Source organism: Sebastes umbrosus, chromosome 5 (assembly GCF_015220745.1).
Source record: "Sebastes umbrosus isolate fSebUmb1 chromosome 5, fSebUmb1.pri, whole genome shotgun sequence".
NCBI classification, from domain to species: Eukaryota; Metazoa; Chordata; class Actinopteri; order Perciformes; family Sebastidae; genus Sebastes; species Sebastes umbrosus.
In genome coordinates, this window is record NC_051273.1 from 29,797,863 (window position 1) to 29,814,366 (window position 16,504).

Below are 16,504 nucleotides of genomic sequence, written 5' to 3' on the forward strand. Positions count from 1 at the left end.
AGGATTGAGGAGCGAGGAGACGAGGAGGCGAAAAATGAAGAAATGAGAAGCACCTAATGCGTCTCTCCATGCTTCCCTGGTGGGAGGGACTAAGACGCAAGGAAAAGACGCAAGTGAGGGAAACGGGGATGCAATTAAGAGCTTTGGCATGCACCCCGTGAAGGATACACTGGTGTATCCTCACTCATCGCTCCTCTGGCAAGCCTCCTCGATCCTCGATCCTCGCTCCTCCTCGGTGCACAAATAAGAGCTTTGGGACCGTCTTCAAGATGGTGCACCGGAACAACTTCCGGTTCAAGCGAGGAGCGAGGAGCGAGGAAATGAAAATTAAGAGCTTTGGGTTGCGGCCTCAGTGTTAACGGTCCTTCTTCTTCCTTCAGGCTCTGACGGAGCTCTGTAATCATCTCACCTTGAATTCAAACAGGCCCCAAAAATATACTGCCTACTGCCACTTTAAGAGCATGTTACTTTAACCTACTGGTGATGTGTTTTAATATTTGGTATTTTTACTCTCCATCAGTGCTGCTCAGAGTCAAACTACACTGGAGTCCAAACTGGAGGCCCTGCAGTGCCACTTCACCTGGGATCTGGACCCCAGCAGGACCAAACTTTTCCATCTCAGGGACCAGCTGGAGGACATCGGCACAGAGGAGGGAAACAGCTGGCTGGGTCACTCTGGGTAATCACTGTGTTTATTATATTCCTGTTGTGATGATTGTTTATTTTCCATAGCACTGTATTTTAAGTTTATATAAGAACTACACTATATGTAATTTGAATGTCTGTAAGCTTTGGAGTAGTGAAATATAAAACTCTCTGATAAAGTTATAGATAATTTGATGTAACTTGAATATTATTGCCAGTACGTATAAAGTATGTCAAGCTGTGTCTCAGTTGTACACAATAGCCTATCAAAGGGACTATTTGTAACTTTCAGAAATGCTTGTTAACAGCGACAGCTGTGGCCGTTAAGTCAACGAAAGTCAGCGTCGGGCTTGCGCTTGCTCGCTCTAAATATACCTGAACGAGCATTGCTCAACACAGTGAGGCGACACACGTCAGCTAAAACCACAATATCACTCTATATTTCACCTGCTTGGCAGTAATGTTAGCTGACCAGACGAAGGTCTCTCCATGAATCAATGTTGATCCTAGTGTTGGCTTTTCCTGAAGCAGGAAGAGAAACGTTATCGCCTCCCGACCGCAGCCGGAGGAAACGGGAGATACCGGCACCCGGTCGGCGACGATAACGTAACTCGTTGCGGAGCCCCGTCACTTCACAAGACACGGAAAACCTCTGTCGGTCTGGAGGAGCTGCAGCAGTTATTTCTGCACAAACGTCCACTGTACATTCACCAGATATTCTCAGAGCTAAACTAACTCTTCTGCAGTGTGTAGTGAGCGCGCATGCATGTGAGGTGGAGCGAGAACACGCGTGTTGTGTGAGTGAAGACAAGCAGGCAGAGGAGCGGTCTGAACAGTGTAGCCACACGCGAGCGCGCACGGGATCCCGACCCGGTAGATTTATAAACAGTCCCTTTAATACTAATAAATATACATTATGTACACTAAGAAATCTTTAAGTTGTTTTGTTTTGGTGGTTATTATACAAGAAATTCATGTAGGCTTCACTATCTTGCAGTACTGTACTACACAGGGCGCTGATGGACATTAATCAAACTACAACTTTTAACTTGTAAATCAACATGGATGAACATCGCACACATGCAGTTGTATAATTCCAAGGTAACATGTGAACAGGTGACAAATGATCAAATACGAGCCTTTGTGTCAAAGTGTTTCCCTGTCAGTGTGAAGTGGTATTTAACAAGGGAAGAGTAAACTATATTGGACAAATACGAAGAAGTTAAACACATAATCCAGGCTAAAATTAACACAGTTGAAGCTGCCAAATGCAGGATGGACAGCTGGCAAAAGAAAATACTCCCAATGTGTGAATGCATAAATTAACAGACTTATTAATTTAACGGAACACTCAAAAGTCAGATATACTCGTCTAGATATAAATAGATTTTAGTTGTATAATGGTTGACTGGATTACACCTAATCATACCCAGTACTAACAACATGGCGTGTATGACTAATTCAATCTTCTTTCAGCTGTGTCCTCCATCTCAACCGGTGTGAAACGGACTCAAGAGGAAGTTAAAAAATAAGAATGAAAATATAATTAAAAGCGGTAAACACCCACAGCATCAATCCAGTTGTCCTTCCTGCATCTGTCAGTTTAAACTGTGTTGTTTTTAGTCTGGATTATGCCAAATCCTGCTTCGTAGTACAGAGGCCTGTAGGCCTGTATTACGAAGCAGGATTTGTGGTTAGCGAGGTAATTTCAGGGTTTAACCCTTCAGGGTTTTCAGTCCTACATAGGTGGATCACTTCTTACCGGGGTAGATCACCATGGTAACTGATGCTGAACACCTAACCTGCTCCAGAGAGAGGTTATGTTCCAGATAAGAGATCAACTCGTATGAAAGCACCTCCTACTGACCAATCAGAGCTCAGTGCGGTGATTGTATGATAATATTACACACATATGAAGAAGTTTAAGTCATAATCCAGACTAAAAACAACACAGTTTAAACTGACAGATGCAGGAAGGACAGCTGGCTGTATGCTGTGGGTGTTTACCGCTTTGAATTCTATTTTCGTACATATTTTTTAACTTCCTCTTGAGACCGTTTCACACCGCCGGAGAGGGGTGGCACAGGTGAAAGAAGGTTCAAAAAGTCAAACATGCCACTCTGTTAATACTGGTCATGATTAGGTTTGATCCATTCATCCGTTATACTGTAAAAGCTATTTATTTAGAAGACTATATCTGACTTTTGAGTGTTCCGTTAAATTAATAAATCTGTTAATTTACGCATTCACACATCGGGAGTTTTTCTTTTACCAGCTGGTCTTCCTGCATTTGGCAGCTTCAACTGTGTTACTTTAAATCTGGATTAAGTGTTTAACTTCTTCGTATTTGTTTAATATAGTTTCTTCCTTTGTTAAATGTGCCGCTCTGTCTGTCAGTAGTCTTGACCATGTTTGTGATTGGTCAGATGCTGCAAACACCGCCTCGTTCATGTGAACGCGCTCATATTCAGACTGAGAAACCCTGGGTTGACTTACCGAGTTGATAACCAGCTTAGTAGTACAGTTTAGCGAGATCTCGTTTGTTAGGTTAAGTGAAGCCAGATAACGAGAAGATACCCTGGGTATGTTGAACTCGCTTTGTAGTACAGGCCTCAGGTGTCTCTCCGTCTCCAAACACTGTCACAGCTCTTCATATAACCTATGGAAACTGCAGACTGGCCGCTGCTCAAAGTGTACATATACATATACTCTATAAATGTGTTTAAGATGATGCACATGACATTATAATATTTATATTTGATGAGAAAGTGCAGCCATAAAAATGAGGTTTCTTGGGTTTGATATTTCACTCAGTGTGGCATCTATAGGTTATTATATCTTCAATAATAAAAAAAACTGTGTCTAACCATAAATCAAAGTTTCTTCATATGCGGAATACGCTTCCATGGACTTCTAACCCCCAAAAGGCACAACTAGACCACACTGTCAACCATCATACCAAATTTGAAGTTCCTAAGTTTAATAGTTTCTGAGTTCTGCTAAAACCATAAATCAACTTAAGAGCAAATATTATGACAACATTTTATGAGTCTTGGTTTAGTTTCTTCATATGTGGATGTAGGTTTCCATTCCTAGAAAACGAAAGTCAAGGTGAAGACAGAACACAAGACTTAATAAACGTGGGAGGTTAACCAGATAACAAAACTGAAATCACTTGTTGGCCAAAGTTGTGTGTCCTGGATATTCATGGGGGGGTTGGGTGGGTGGGGGGGTGGGGGGGGGGGCAATTGGAATAAGATTATAAAGTGTAGTAGCCCATGTGACCTTTAGGATTTATGTATATTGTAATTACTGTAAAATATTTTCATTTCTGTTTAATTAGGCTACTATTTTTTTATTTACTTGCATAATAATTTGATGGTATTGCCTACTGCCTATTTGCTGCAGAGACTGACCATTTTATTAATATGTTTGTTATGAAAAACTCAATGAAAATAGATAATACATAAAAATGTGTTCTTCAAGAAGAAACAAACTGTTTCTAACTTTCAATGTCAGAAAAAACATAATCACAAAATCTGATGGGTCATGTTTTAGTTTATTCAGATATGGCTGTAGGTTTACATTCCTGGAAAACGACAGGTCAAGGTGCATTAAGACTGATCACAAGACTTTACCTGCAAATGCCCCTCCTCTTCGCTTCACTTCGACTTCAGTGAGAGCATTTAAAGTTGCGTCCTCAACAACATCACATCATTTACAGCAAAGCAGAAGTTGGACATCACTGACTTTATACCAGCGAATCCAAATCCAGCATCAAGAGCAAAAACCAGCCCAATATTTAGAGAACTACTGAGTCGAGGAAACAGCTGAATGATGAGGTGAGTAGCTGCTTCTGCATTTCATATCATTGTTGGAGTAAATAATGTAGGCTTCTTACTTTTCTCTCTTGTTTCTTGTTCTTTTCCTTTCTTCATTCTTCCCTTTCAGCTAGGGCCACATGAATTTTAAAAATTGTATTTTCTTTCTTATTCTTAACAATTATTATAAATCAATTGTTTTCTGAAAGTTTCATCCCATCTCCAGTATTATAATTCTGGTGGAGAAATGCTAAATGTTGTTGTTATTACTATCCTATTATCTTTGAAACCATTTCATCCTTCCTGTCTTCCTTCCTTTCCTCTGTCTCACACCATTTCTGTCATTTTCTACCTTCCTACCTTCCTTACTTGCCTCCTCCTTCCTTATCTCTTTCAGCCATCTTTTTCTTATCTCTTGCCTTATTCCCTTCTGTATTTTCTCTTCCTCCCCTCCTTCATTTTCTCCTCCTGCCTCACTCTGTTTCTTCCTTTATTTATTATTCATTGCATACCTCATTCCCCTTTTTGTTGTCTTTCATCCTTTGTTCCTTGTTGTCCTCCATGTTTTATATCCTCTCTGTTACTTCTTCTCTTAACCATTCCTTCCCATCATTTCCTTACCCATTTCCTTCCTTTCCATCCACTAATTTTCCTTCCTTTGTCCTCTGTTCCCATTTCAAGTTTTACTTCTATAACTACTTTCCTTTTCCTTATTATCTTTAAGCCTACTTTTTCTTTCCAGCCGTCTGTTTGTCCATATTCTTTTCCTTCCTATCCTCTCTTCTTTCATGACTCCTTCCTTATTTCCTTCCTATCCTCTAATACTCTTTAATCCATTTCCACCCCCCTCCATTCCTTCCTTCCTTTCTTCCTTATTTCCTTGCTGTCTATCAAATCAAATCACGTTTATTTGTCACATACTGTATACAACCATACACAGTACAACGTGTAGTGAAATTATTTTGTGTCCCAGCTCCAGAAGGCAACTAACTAATAGAAAAGAAAATCTTTCCCTCATTATTTCCTTCCTGTCCATTCAATGCTCCTAACTCCATTTCTATGTTCCTCCCTTCCTCCACATGAGATGAACAGTGGTTATCCAAACATAGCACATGTACATTAAAGCTGAAGTAGGAGAGATTAGAGCAAATATGATTATAAAACGTTATTTTTATAAAACGTGACTATATCGTGACAGTAGTGCATGAGACAGGTAACCTGAACAAAATCATGTGCCTCTGGTGTTTTCCGGTGCTCCTAACGGCATTTGCAAGATTTCACAGTCCGGAGGAAAACAAGCAGTAAGATCTGATCTGAGATCTGATATCCAGCTGCTGTCTATGAGAGCCGGCTGTCAATCACTCGCGAACTCCGACCAAACGGTCAAACTGCAGCGCTGATCAAATATGAATCAATATTATGTTACGTTAATGCCTATTTCTCTCCTCAAATGTTTTCAGAATCATCTTGTAGTGCACGATTTAGCTGTAAAATGAGAAAGTTTGTAACGCCGCCGCCATTGTGAAATCTGGTGAAGGAATGCCAAGCTTCCGGTCACATGACCGGAGCGCATCCAATAGGAATGCTCTCTCTCTGAAATGACATGTGATTCGTCAAAGTCTCCCTTCACTGGCTAGATTTTCTAAAGCCTGAAAACAGAGTTATGAGGAGGTGCAGAAGTCTAGTTATCTCTCAGAACACTTGAATTACAATATGCTGAAAGGTTATTATGGAATTTTTGCCCAATTATGCCAAAAATATACTGCCTACTGACACTTTAAGAGCATATTGGTTTAAAGGGACTGTTTGTAAGAATCAGAAATGCTTGTTAACAGTGACACCTGTGGCCGTTAAGTCAACGGAAGTCAGCGTCGGGCTCGCACTTGCTCGCTCTAAATAGACATGAACGAGCATTGCTCAAAACAGTGAGGCTACACACGTCAGCCAAAAACCACAATATCACTCTATATTTCACTTGCTTGGCAGTAATGTTAGCTGATCAGACGAAGGTCTCTCATGAATCAATGCTGATCCTAGTGTTGGCTTTTCCTGCTTCAGCCTCCCGACTGCGGCCGGAGGGAGACACCGGCACCCCGGTCGGAGACGATAAAGATTCTCGCTGCGGAGCCCTGTCACTTCACAAGACACGGAAAACCTCTGTTGGTCTGGAGGAGCTGCAGCAGTTATTTCTGCACAAACGTCCCCAGTGCATTCACTAGATATTCTCAGAGCTAAACTAACTCTTCTGCAGTGTGTCGTGTGCGTGCATGAATGTCTAGAGGTGGAGCGAGCTGAGTGAAGGAAGGCAGGCAGAGGAGCAGAGGAGCAGAGACTCCAGCCCTGGAAACCAAAGCTATGGGTCTCCCCGCGTCCTCCGACCGCGGCCAACACTGTTTTGCAAGACGGGCTTCACTAGATATAACTTTGCGGTTTTGGTGCTTCCGTGTAGTTTGTGTTGGAGTCTTGTCTGAACAGCGTAGCCACAGACTGAGCGCGCATGGGACACTGACCTGGGTGATTTATACGTGTAAAAGTTACAAACAGTCCTTTTAACCTACTGGTGATGTGTTTAATATTTGTTATTTTTACTCTCCATCAGTGCTGCTCAGAGTCAAACAACACTGGATGTCCAAACTGGAGGCCCTGCAGTGCCACTTCACCTGGGATCTGGACCCCAGCAGGATCAATCTTTCTCCGTTTCCGTGACCAGCTGGAGGACATCGGCACAGAGGAGGGAAACAGCTGGCTGGGTCACATTTACAACCTGCGGGGGTTCATTCAATACAAGCTGGGGTTGACTGAAGACGCCCAGAGTTTGTTCAACAAGGCTGCAGAGGCCTTCCGCCAGATGAGAAGTGCAGATGAGGGTCCCTGGTTAGTGGTGAACTACGGGAACCTGGCTTGGCTGAACCACCACCTGGGAGACCAAGCAGAGAGTCAGGCTTACCTGACAAAGATCGACGCCCTGATGAATAAATACCCATCTCCATCCCAGGACGAGCTCCATCCAGAGATCTACGCTGAAAAAGCCTGGACCCTGATGAATTACAGCAGAGACAGAAACTCTGGCTGCAGATTACTTCCAGAGAGCCATCAAGATGCAGCCGGATATGGTGGAGTGGAACACCAGCCATGTCTTAGGGTTGGCGAGTGCTTTTAAACACAGCAACACGGGGCTGGAGGCTGACATGTTGGAGAAAGTGAGAATCGCCAAGGAACAGGATCCAGAGAACTTGTACCTCGCTGCGTACTACCTTGAGCAATGTGCTAAGAAAGGAGAGAGAATTGAAGATGAAGCACGAGAGTTAGCCAGAAAGGTTTTGAGAAATCCCGTCAGCAGCTACAGTGGTATGAAACCATTAATAAGGGTTTACAGAAACTATGTTTCTATTGATGAGGCCATTGATTTGGCAGAGGAGGCTCTGGAAAACCATCCAGATGAGCGTTATCTGAAGAGATGTGCTGCACTCTGTTACAAAATGGTGGATCATGCTTTTCAGGGACAGTCACCCAAAGCAAAGCATGATTGACAGAGCAATCAGTCTCCATGAGGAGGTGATTTCTCTTTACCCTCATTCTTCACTTATGAAGGAAATAAACCTCGCACATATATACACAAAATTCAATCAAGGCCAGGCTGAAGCTGACCAGATGTACGGCAACTGCTAGAAAGGGATCTGGAACCTCGAGAGAAGCAGGGTCCTTTACAACCACTACGCAAAATATTTATACTTCGATCGAAATGAGGTACGAAGTTCAATACGATATCACATGAAGGCGCAGCGATACCGCAACAATCCTTCTGTTATGAGAGCAGCATCACAACTCTGAAGAAGATTACAGCCAAAGGCGGGAACCCAATGTGTAGAGAAATAGAGGAGTTTCTGGAAAACTGCAAGAGCCATAGTGTTTTGAACATCACTGGTTCTAAATCCAGAACAAAATGTAGGTATTGCATTACCTAAAATAATCTGTACGTACTTATTGATTGAGCTGTTTCCTTTAAAGGCAGGTTTCAACAAGTGGTCTGCACGTTTTTAGACTTAAGTACATTTAATGGAAGACAAAAGCTTTTTTTTAAAACTATCTAAAAATCTACTTATTAGCTCTGAAAAACTGTCAGCAGTAGTACACTCAATCTGTACTAAAACAGGCTGAATCATTCAATAACTCTAGTCCCTTTAAACAACATCTACTGTGGACATGTTCAAATGTTATTATTATAGTTTCAGTATCACATGATTTATTAAAATAGATTTTGATCAGTGTTGATTTTCATAACTTACATGTAATCACTGGTATTATTATATTCCTGTTGTGTTGATTGTTTTTTTTTTCCATAGCACTGTATTTTAAGTTTATATAAGAACTACACTATATGTAATTTGAATGTCTGTAAGCTTTGGAGTAGTGAAATATAAAACTCTCTGATAATGTTTATTGATAATTTGATGTAACCTGAATATTATTGCCAGATGCAACTGATTGTATTTATAAAGTATGTCAAGCTGTGTCTCAGTTGTACACAAATAGCCTATTAATACAAATAAATATACATTATGTAACCTAACAAATCTTTAACTGTTTGTTTTGGTGGTTATTATACAAGAAATTCATTAAGGCTTCACTATCTTGCAGTACTGTACTACACAGGGCGCTGATGGACGTTAATCAAACTACAACTTTCAACTTGTAAGTCAACATGGATGAACATCGCACACATACAGTTGTATAACTCTGTGACATGTGAAAAGGTGACAAGTGATCAAATACGACCCTTTGTGTCAAAGTGTTTCCCTGTCAGTGTGAAGTGGCATTTAACAAAGGAAAAGTAAACTATATTAACAAATACGAAGAAGTTAAACACATAATCCAGGCTAAAATTAACACAGTTCAATCTGCCAAATGCAGGAAAAACAGCTGCGTAGAAGAAAAAAATGCAGACGTGTGAATGCGTAAATTAACAGATTTATTAATTTAACGGAACACTCAAAAGTAAGATATACTCGTCTAGATATAAATAGAGTTTAGTTGTATAAGGGATGACTGGATTACACCTAATCATGCCCAGTACTAACAAAATGGTGTCTATGACTATTTGAACCTTCTTTCAGATGTGTCCTCCGTCTCCGGCGGTGTGAAACGGACTCAAGAGGAAGTTACAAAATAAGAATGAAAATATAATTAAAGGCGGGTAAACACCCTCAGCATAAATCCAGCTGTCCTTCCTGCATCTGTCAGTTTAAACTGTGTTGTTTTTAGTCTGGATTATGCCAAATCCTGCGTCGTAGTACAGAGGCCTGTAGGCCTGTAGGCCTAAGGCCTGTACTACGAAGCAGGATTTGTGGTTATCGAGGTAACTTCAGGGTTTTCAGTCCTACGAAGGTGGATCAATTCTTACCGGGTTAGATCACCATGGTAACTGATGCTGAAACACCTAACCTGCTCCAGAGAGAGGTTATGTTCCAGATAAGAGATCAACTCGTATAAAAGCACCTCCTACTGACCAATCAGAGCTCAGTGCGGTGATTGTATGATAATATAACACACATATGAAGAAGTGTAAATCATAATCCAGACTAAAAACAACACAGTTTAAACTGACAGATGCAGGAAGGACAGCTGGCTGTATGCTGTGGGTGTTTACCGCTTTGAATTATATTTTCATACCTATTTTTTAACTTCCTCTTGAGTCCGTTTCACACCGTCGGAGACGGGGACACAGCTGAAACAAGGGTCAAAAAGTCATACACACCTCACTGTTAGTAATGGGCTTGATTAGGTGTAATCTAGTAATCCATTACACAATGTAAAGCTGTTTATTTAGACTATTTAGACAACTATATCTGACTTTTGAGTGTTCCGTTAAATTAATAAATCTGTTAATTTACGCATTCATGCGTCAGGAGTTTTTTCTTTTACCAGCTGGTCTTCCTGCATTTGGCAGATTCAACTGTGTTACTTTAAATCTGGATTAAGTGTTTAACTTCTTCGTATTTGTCTAATATAGTTTGCTCTTTCTTTGTTAAATGTGCCGCTCTGTCTGTCTGCTGACAGTAGACTTGTCCATGTCTGTGATTGGCCAGATGCTGCAAAAACCTCCCTGTTCATGTGAATGTGCTCATAACCAGATGGAGAAACTCTGGGTTGGTCTAACGAGTTGATAACCACCTTCGTAGGACCGCTTAGCGGGATCTCGTTTGTTAGGGTTAGGAAAGGCAGATAACGAGAAGATACCCTGGGTATATTGAAATCGCTTCGTAGTACAGGCCTCTGGTGTGAACAGGGCCTAACGTGGTGGTCACACATCCAATGTCAGGAGCGCGTGGCCGGCTGCGTGGCGTGTTGTTTTTTATTAGGCTACTATTTTTTTATTTACTTGCATAATAATTTGATGGTATTGTCTACTGCCTATCTGCTGCAGAGACCGACCATTTTATTAATATGTTTGTTATGAAAACCTCAATAAAAATAGATAATACATAAAAATGTGCTCTTCAAGAAGAAACAAACTGTTTCTAACTTTCAATGTCAGAGAAAAAATAATCACAAAATTTGATGAGTCATTTTTTAGTTTATTCAGATGTGACTGCAGGTTTACATTCCTGGAAAGCGAGAGGTCAAGGTGCATTAAGACTGAACAAAAGACTTTACATGCAAATGCCCCGCCTCTTCGCTTTGCTTCGACTTCAGTGTGAGCATTTAAAGCTGCGTCCTCAACAACATCACATCATTTACAACAAAGCAGAAGTTGGACATCACTGACTTTATACCAGCGAACCCAAATCCAGCATCAAGAGCAAAAACCAGCCCAATATTTAGAGAACTACTGAAGGAACCGGCCCTCTACCTCCAAGAGGTCAAGGCACAGTTACGTGTTGGTTAATCTTGTGTGACAAAGAGATTTTCCAAACAGATGGTTAAAGCATAATGATTCAATTTATTCCGAACAATCAATGTTGCATAAGTAAAATAAAAGAGTTTACAGATATCTGGATCCAATCAACGTGTCCCTGACAACATACAATGCATGGGTCAGTTCGCGAAGTCTGAACCCCGAGCTATCCCTGATCCAGCGTTTTTATGGTTTACACAATATCAATAGTCAGGAGCTTATGGCACGTGATGATTTTGCTACATATCTTCTTTCTTGTTCTTCCTTCTGACTCCATCCTCCCGTGACCTTGTGAAAAGAAACAGAACATGCAGTCCCGTGTGCCTCCTCCCTGTCCTCGCCCTTGAGTAGTTCAAAGCCTCTCCAAATGTCACCGAATCACCTCCTCAATTCCCGCATGGCACGCCACGGGGCGGAACAAAACAGTGCAACAACAACTGAACAGCCCCAAGTCCCCCACTCCTTCACCCCGAGACACGCCCCCACAAGCTAACGTTGGGAGACAACCACTGTGCACCCACAGAAACAGCAGAACAGTTCCAAGCCTCCCCACTTGGTTACCACAAGCAGGTCCCCTCCATGTCATTGCAAGCACTCCATGCACAACAAATCCAACACTACTGAGTCGAGGAAACAGCTGAATGATGAGGTGAGTAGCTGCTTCTGCATTTCATATCATTGCTGGAGTAAATAATGTAGGCTTCTTACTTTTCTCTCTTGTTTCTTGTTCTTTTCCTTTCTTCATTCTTCCCTTTCAGCTAGGGCCACATGAATGTTAAAAATTGTATTTTCTTTCTTATTCTTAACAATTATTATGAATCAATTGTTTTCTGAAAGTTTCATCCCACCTCCAGTATTATAATTCTGGTGGAGAAATGCTAAATGTTGTCGTTATTACTATCCTATTATCTTTAAACCATTTCATCCTTCCTGTCTTCCTTGCTTTCCTCTGTGTCTCACACCATTTCTGTCATTTTCTTCCTTCCTTACTTGCCTCCTCCTTCCTTACCTCTTTCAGCCATCTTTTTCTTATCTCTTGCCTTATTCCCTTCTGTCTGTTCTTCCTCCCCTCTGTCCTCCCCTCCTTCTTTTTCTCCTCCTGCCTCACTCTGTTTCTTCCTTTATTTATTTATTCACTGCATACCTCATTCCCCTTTGTGTTTTCTTTCATCCTTTCTTCCTTACTGTCCTCCATGTTTTTATCCTCTCTCTGTTACTTCTTCTCTTAACCATTCCTTCCCTCATTTCCTTACCCATTTCATTCCTTTCCATCCACTAATTTTCCTTCCTTTGTCCTTGTCCTTTGTACTTTGCTTTTCCTTATTATCTTTAAGCCTACTTTTTCTTTCCAGCCATCTGTTGGTCCATATTCTGTTCCTTCCTATCCTCTCTTCTTTCATTATTCCTTCCTTATTTCCTTCCTATCCTCTAATACTCTTTAATCCATTTCCACCCCCCTCCATTCCTTCCTTCCTTTCTTCCTTATTTCCTTGCTATCTATCAAATCAAATCACATTTATTTATCACATACTGTATACAACCATACACAGTACAACGTGTAGTGAAATTATTTTGTGTTTGCTCCAGAAGGCAACTAACAAATAGAAAAGAAAAAATTTCCCTCTTTATTTCCTTCCTGTCCATTCAATGCTCCTAACTCCATTTCTATGTTCCTCTCTTCCTCCACATGAGATGAACAGTGGTTATCCAAACATAGCACACGTACATTAAAGCTGAAGTAGGAGAGATTAGAGCAAATATGATTAAAAAAAGTTATTTTTATAAAACGTGACTATATCGTGACAGTAGTGCATGAGACAGGTAACCTGAACAAAATCATGTGCCTCTGTGTCCTCCGGTGCTCCTAACGGCATCTGCAAGATTTTACAGACCGGAGGAAAACAAGCAGTAAGAGCTGATCTGAGGTCTGATATCCATCTGCTGTCTGTGAGAGCCAGCTGTCAATCACTCGCGAACTCCGACCAAACGGTCAAACTAGGCTGCGCTGATCAAATATGAATCAATATTATGTTACGTTAATGCCTATTTCATTCATCTTGTAGTGTATGGTTTAGCTGTAAAATGAGAACGTTTGTGACGCCGCTGCCATTGTGAAATCTGGTGAAGGAACGCCAAGTTCCGGTCACATGACCAGAGCGCATCCAATAGGAACGCTCTCTCTCTGAAATGACCTGTGATTCGTCAAAGTCTCCCGTCACGGGCTAGATGTTCTAAAGCCTGAAATCAGAGCCATGAGGAGGTGCAGAAGTCTAGTTATCTCTCAGAACACTTGAATTACAATATGCTGAAAGGTTATTATGGAATTTTTGCCCAATGATGCCAAAACATATACTGCCTACTGCCACTTTAAGAGCATGTTACTTTAACCTACTGGTGATGTGTTTTAATATTTGTTATTTTTACTCTCCATCAGTGCTGCTCAGAGTCAAACAACACTGGAGTCCAAACTGGAGGCCCTGCAGTGCCACTTCACCTGGGATCTGGACCCCAGCAGGAACAAACTTCTCCGTTTCCGTGACCAGCTGGAGGACATTGGCACAGAGGAGGGAAACAGCTGGCTGGGTCACATTTACAACCTGCGGGGGTTCATTCAATACAAGCTGGGGTTGACTGAAGACACCCAGAGCTTGTTCAACAAGGCTGCAAAGGCCTTCCTCCAGATGAGAAGTGAAGATGAGGGTCCCTGGTTAGTGGTGAACTACGGGAACCTGGCTTGGCTGAACCACCACCTGGGAGACCAAGCAGAGAGTCAGGCTTACCTGACAAAGATCGACGCCCTGATGAATAAATATCCATCTCCATCCCAGGACGAGCTCCATCCAGAGATCTACGCTGAAAAAGCCTGGACCCTGATGAATTTCAGCACAGACAAACAGCTGGCTGCAGATTACTTCCAGAGAGCCATCAAGATGCAGCCGGACATGGTGGAGTGGAACACCAGCCACGTCTTAGTGTTAGCGAGAGCTTTTAAACACAGCAACACGGGGCTGGAGGCTGACATGTTGGAGAAAGTGAGAATCGCCAAGGAACAGGATCCAGAGAACTTGTACCTCGCTGCTTACTACCTTGAGCAATGTGCTAAGAAAGGAGAGAGAATTGAAGATGAAGCACGAGAGTTAGCCAGAAAGGTTTTGAGAAATCCCGTCAGCAGCTACAGTGGTATGAAACCATTAATAAGGGTTTACAGTCATTATGTTGCTATTGATGAGGCCATTGAATTGGCAGACGAGGCTCTGGAAAACCATCCAGATGAGCGTTATCTGAAGAGATGTGCTGCACTCTGTTACAAATGGAAGATCATTAATTTTAGAGAAAGTCGCCCAAAGCAAAGCATGATAGACAGAGCAATCAGTCTCCATGAGGAGGTGATTTCTCTTTACCCTCATTCTCGATTTGTGAAGGAAATAGACCTCGCAAATATGTACGCAAAATCCAATCCCGGCCAGGCTAAAGCTGAGCAGATGTATCAGGAAATGCTAGAAAGGGATCTGGAACCTCCAGAGAAGCAGGTCCTTTACAACCACTACGCAAAATATTTAAGCTTCGATCGAAAGGAGCACGAAAGTTCTATACGATATCACATGAAGGCGGCAGAGATACCACAACAATCCTTCTTTCATGGGAACAGCATCACAACTCTGAAGAAGATTACAGCCAAAGGCAGGAACCGAATGTGTAGAGAAATAGAGGAGTTTCTGGAAAACCTGCAAGAGCCATAGTGTTTTGAACATCACTGGTTTCAGATTGAGCTGTTTCCTTTAAAGGCAGGTTTCAACAAGTGTCTGCACGTTTTTAGACTTAAGTACATTTAATGGAAGACAAAAGCTTTTTTTTAAAACTATGTAAAAATCTACACATTTGCTCTGAAAAACTGTCAGCAGTAGTACACTCAATCTGTACTAAACAGGCTGAATCATTCAATAACACTAGTCCTTTAAATAACATCCACTGTGGACATGTTCAAATGTTATTACTATAGTTCAGTATCACATGATTTATTAAAATAGATTTTGATCAGTGTTGATTTTCATAACTTACATGTAATCACTGTGTTTATTATATTCCTGTTGTGTTGATTGTTTTTTTTCCATAGCACTGTATTTTAAGTTTATATAAGAACTCCACTATATGTAATTTGAATGTCTGTAAGCTTTGGAGTAGTGAAATATAAAACTCTCTGATAATGTTATAGATAATTTGATGTAACCTGAATATTATTGCCAGATGCAACTGATTGTATGTATAAAGTATGTCAAGCTGTGTCTCAGTTGTACACAATAGCCTACTAATACTAATAAATATACATTATGTACACTAAGAAATCTTTAAGTTGTTTTGTTTTGGTGGTTATTATACGAGAAATTCATGTAGGCTTCACTATCTTGCAGTACTGTACTACACAGGGCGCTGATGGACGTTAATCAAAATACAGCTTTCAACTTGTAAGTCAACATGGATGAACATCGCACACATACAGTTGTATAACTCCAAGGTGACATGTGAACAGGTGACAAATGATCAAATACGAGCCTTTGTGTCAAAGTGTTTCCCTGTCAGTGTGAAGTGGTAACCCAACAGTAACCTGGTTACACCAGTAGGTAACAGCAGAGTCATAATGCAGGTGTGTCCAGGTAACTGATGGCTCTTCATACCCGCTGCTCAGTGTGTCCACATATAGGCTACTACATATATAAATGCTTATAAATATAAAATAATGCACATGTCACCTTAACATCTGATAAGATGTTGCAGCCATAAAGAATATGGCATCTTGGGTTTGAATATTATATATCTGATATATAATATATATACTATATATCAGTGTGGCATCATATTCCCCAAGAAGAAATACAACTTTCTAACTTTCAATCAACATAAGAAAAAATATCATGATAAATTTGATGAGTCATGTTAAAGAAGTTAAACACATAATCCAGGCTAAATTAACACAGTTCAAGCTGCCAAATGCAGTAAAAACAGCTGCGTAGAAGAAAAAAATGCCGGCGTGTTAATGAGTAAATTAACAGACTTATTAATTTAACGGAACACTCAAAAGTTAGATATACTCGTCTTGATATAAATAGATTTTAGTTGTATAATGGTTGACTGGATTACACCTAAT

At 41.0% G+C, this 16,504-nt stretch overlaps 3 protein-coding genes across 3 annotated transcripts in view; all 3 read left to right on the top strand.

The window, feature by feature from the left end:
- Nucleotides 1-15,711, top strand: part of LOC119488347 (interferon-induced protein with tetratricopeptide repeats 1-like) — a 168,353-nt gene extending 152,642 nt beyond the window's left edge. The window contains exon 4 of the transcript XR_005206940.1: nucleotides 15,151-15,711. The gene's annotated coding sequence lies outside the window, so the exon portion shown is untranslated. The remainder of the gene's footprint in view (nucleotides 1-15,150) is intronic.
- The window catches only part of LOC119488352 (interferon-induced protein with tetratricopeptide repeats 1-like), a 202,786-nt gene that overhangs the window by 148,718 nt on the left and 37,564 nt on the right, over nucleotides 1-16,504 (top strand). The window lies entirely within an intron of this gene.
- On the top strand, nucleotides 11,978-15,700 carry LOC119488355 (interferon-induced protein with tetratricopeptide repeats 1-like). The gene is made up of 2 exons (XM_037769929.1): nucleotides 11,978-12,010; nucleotides 13,796-15,700. Exons 1-2 carry the CDS (start codon nucleotides 12,003-12,005, stop codon nucleotides 15,099-15,101), a joined length of 1,314 nt encoding a protein of 437 aa, XP_037625857.1. The 5' UTR covers nucleotides 11,978-12,002; the 3' UTR covers nucleotides 15,102-15,700.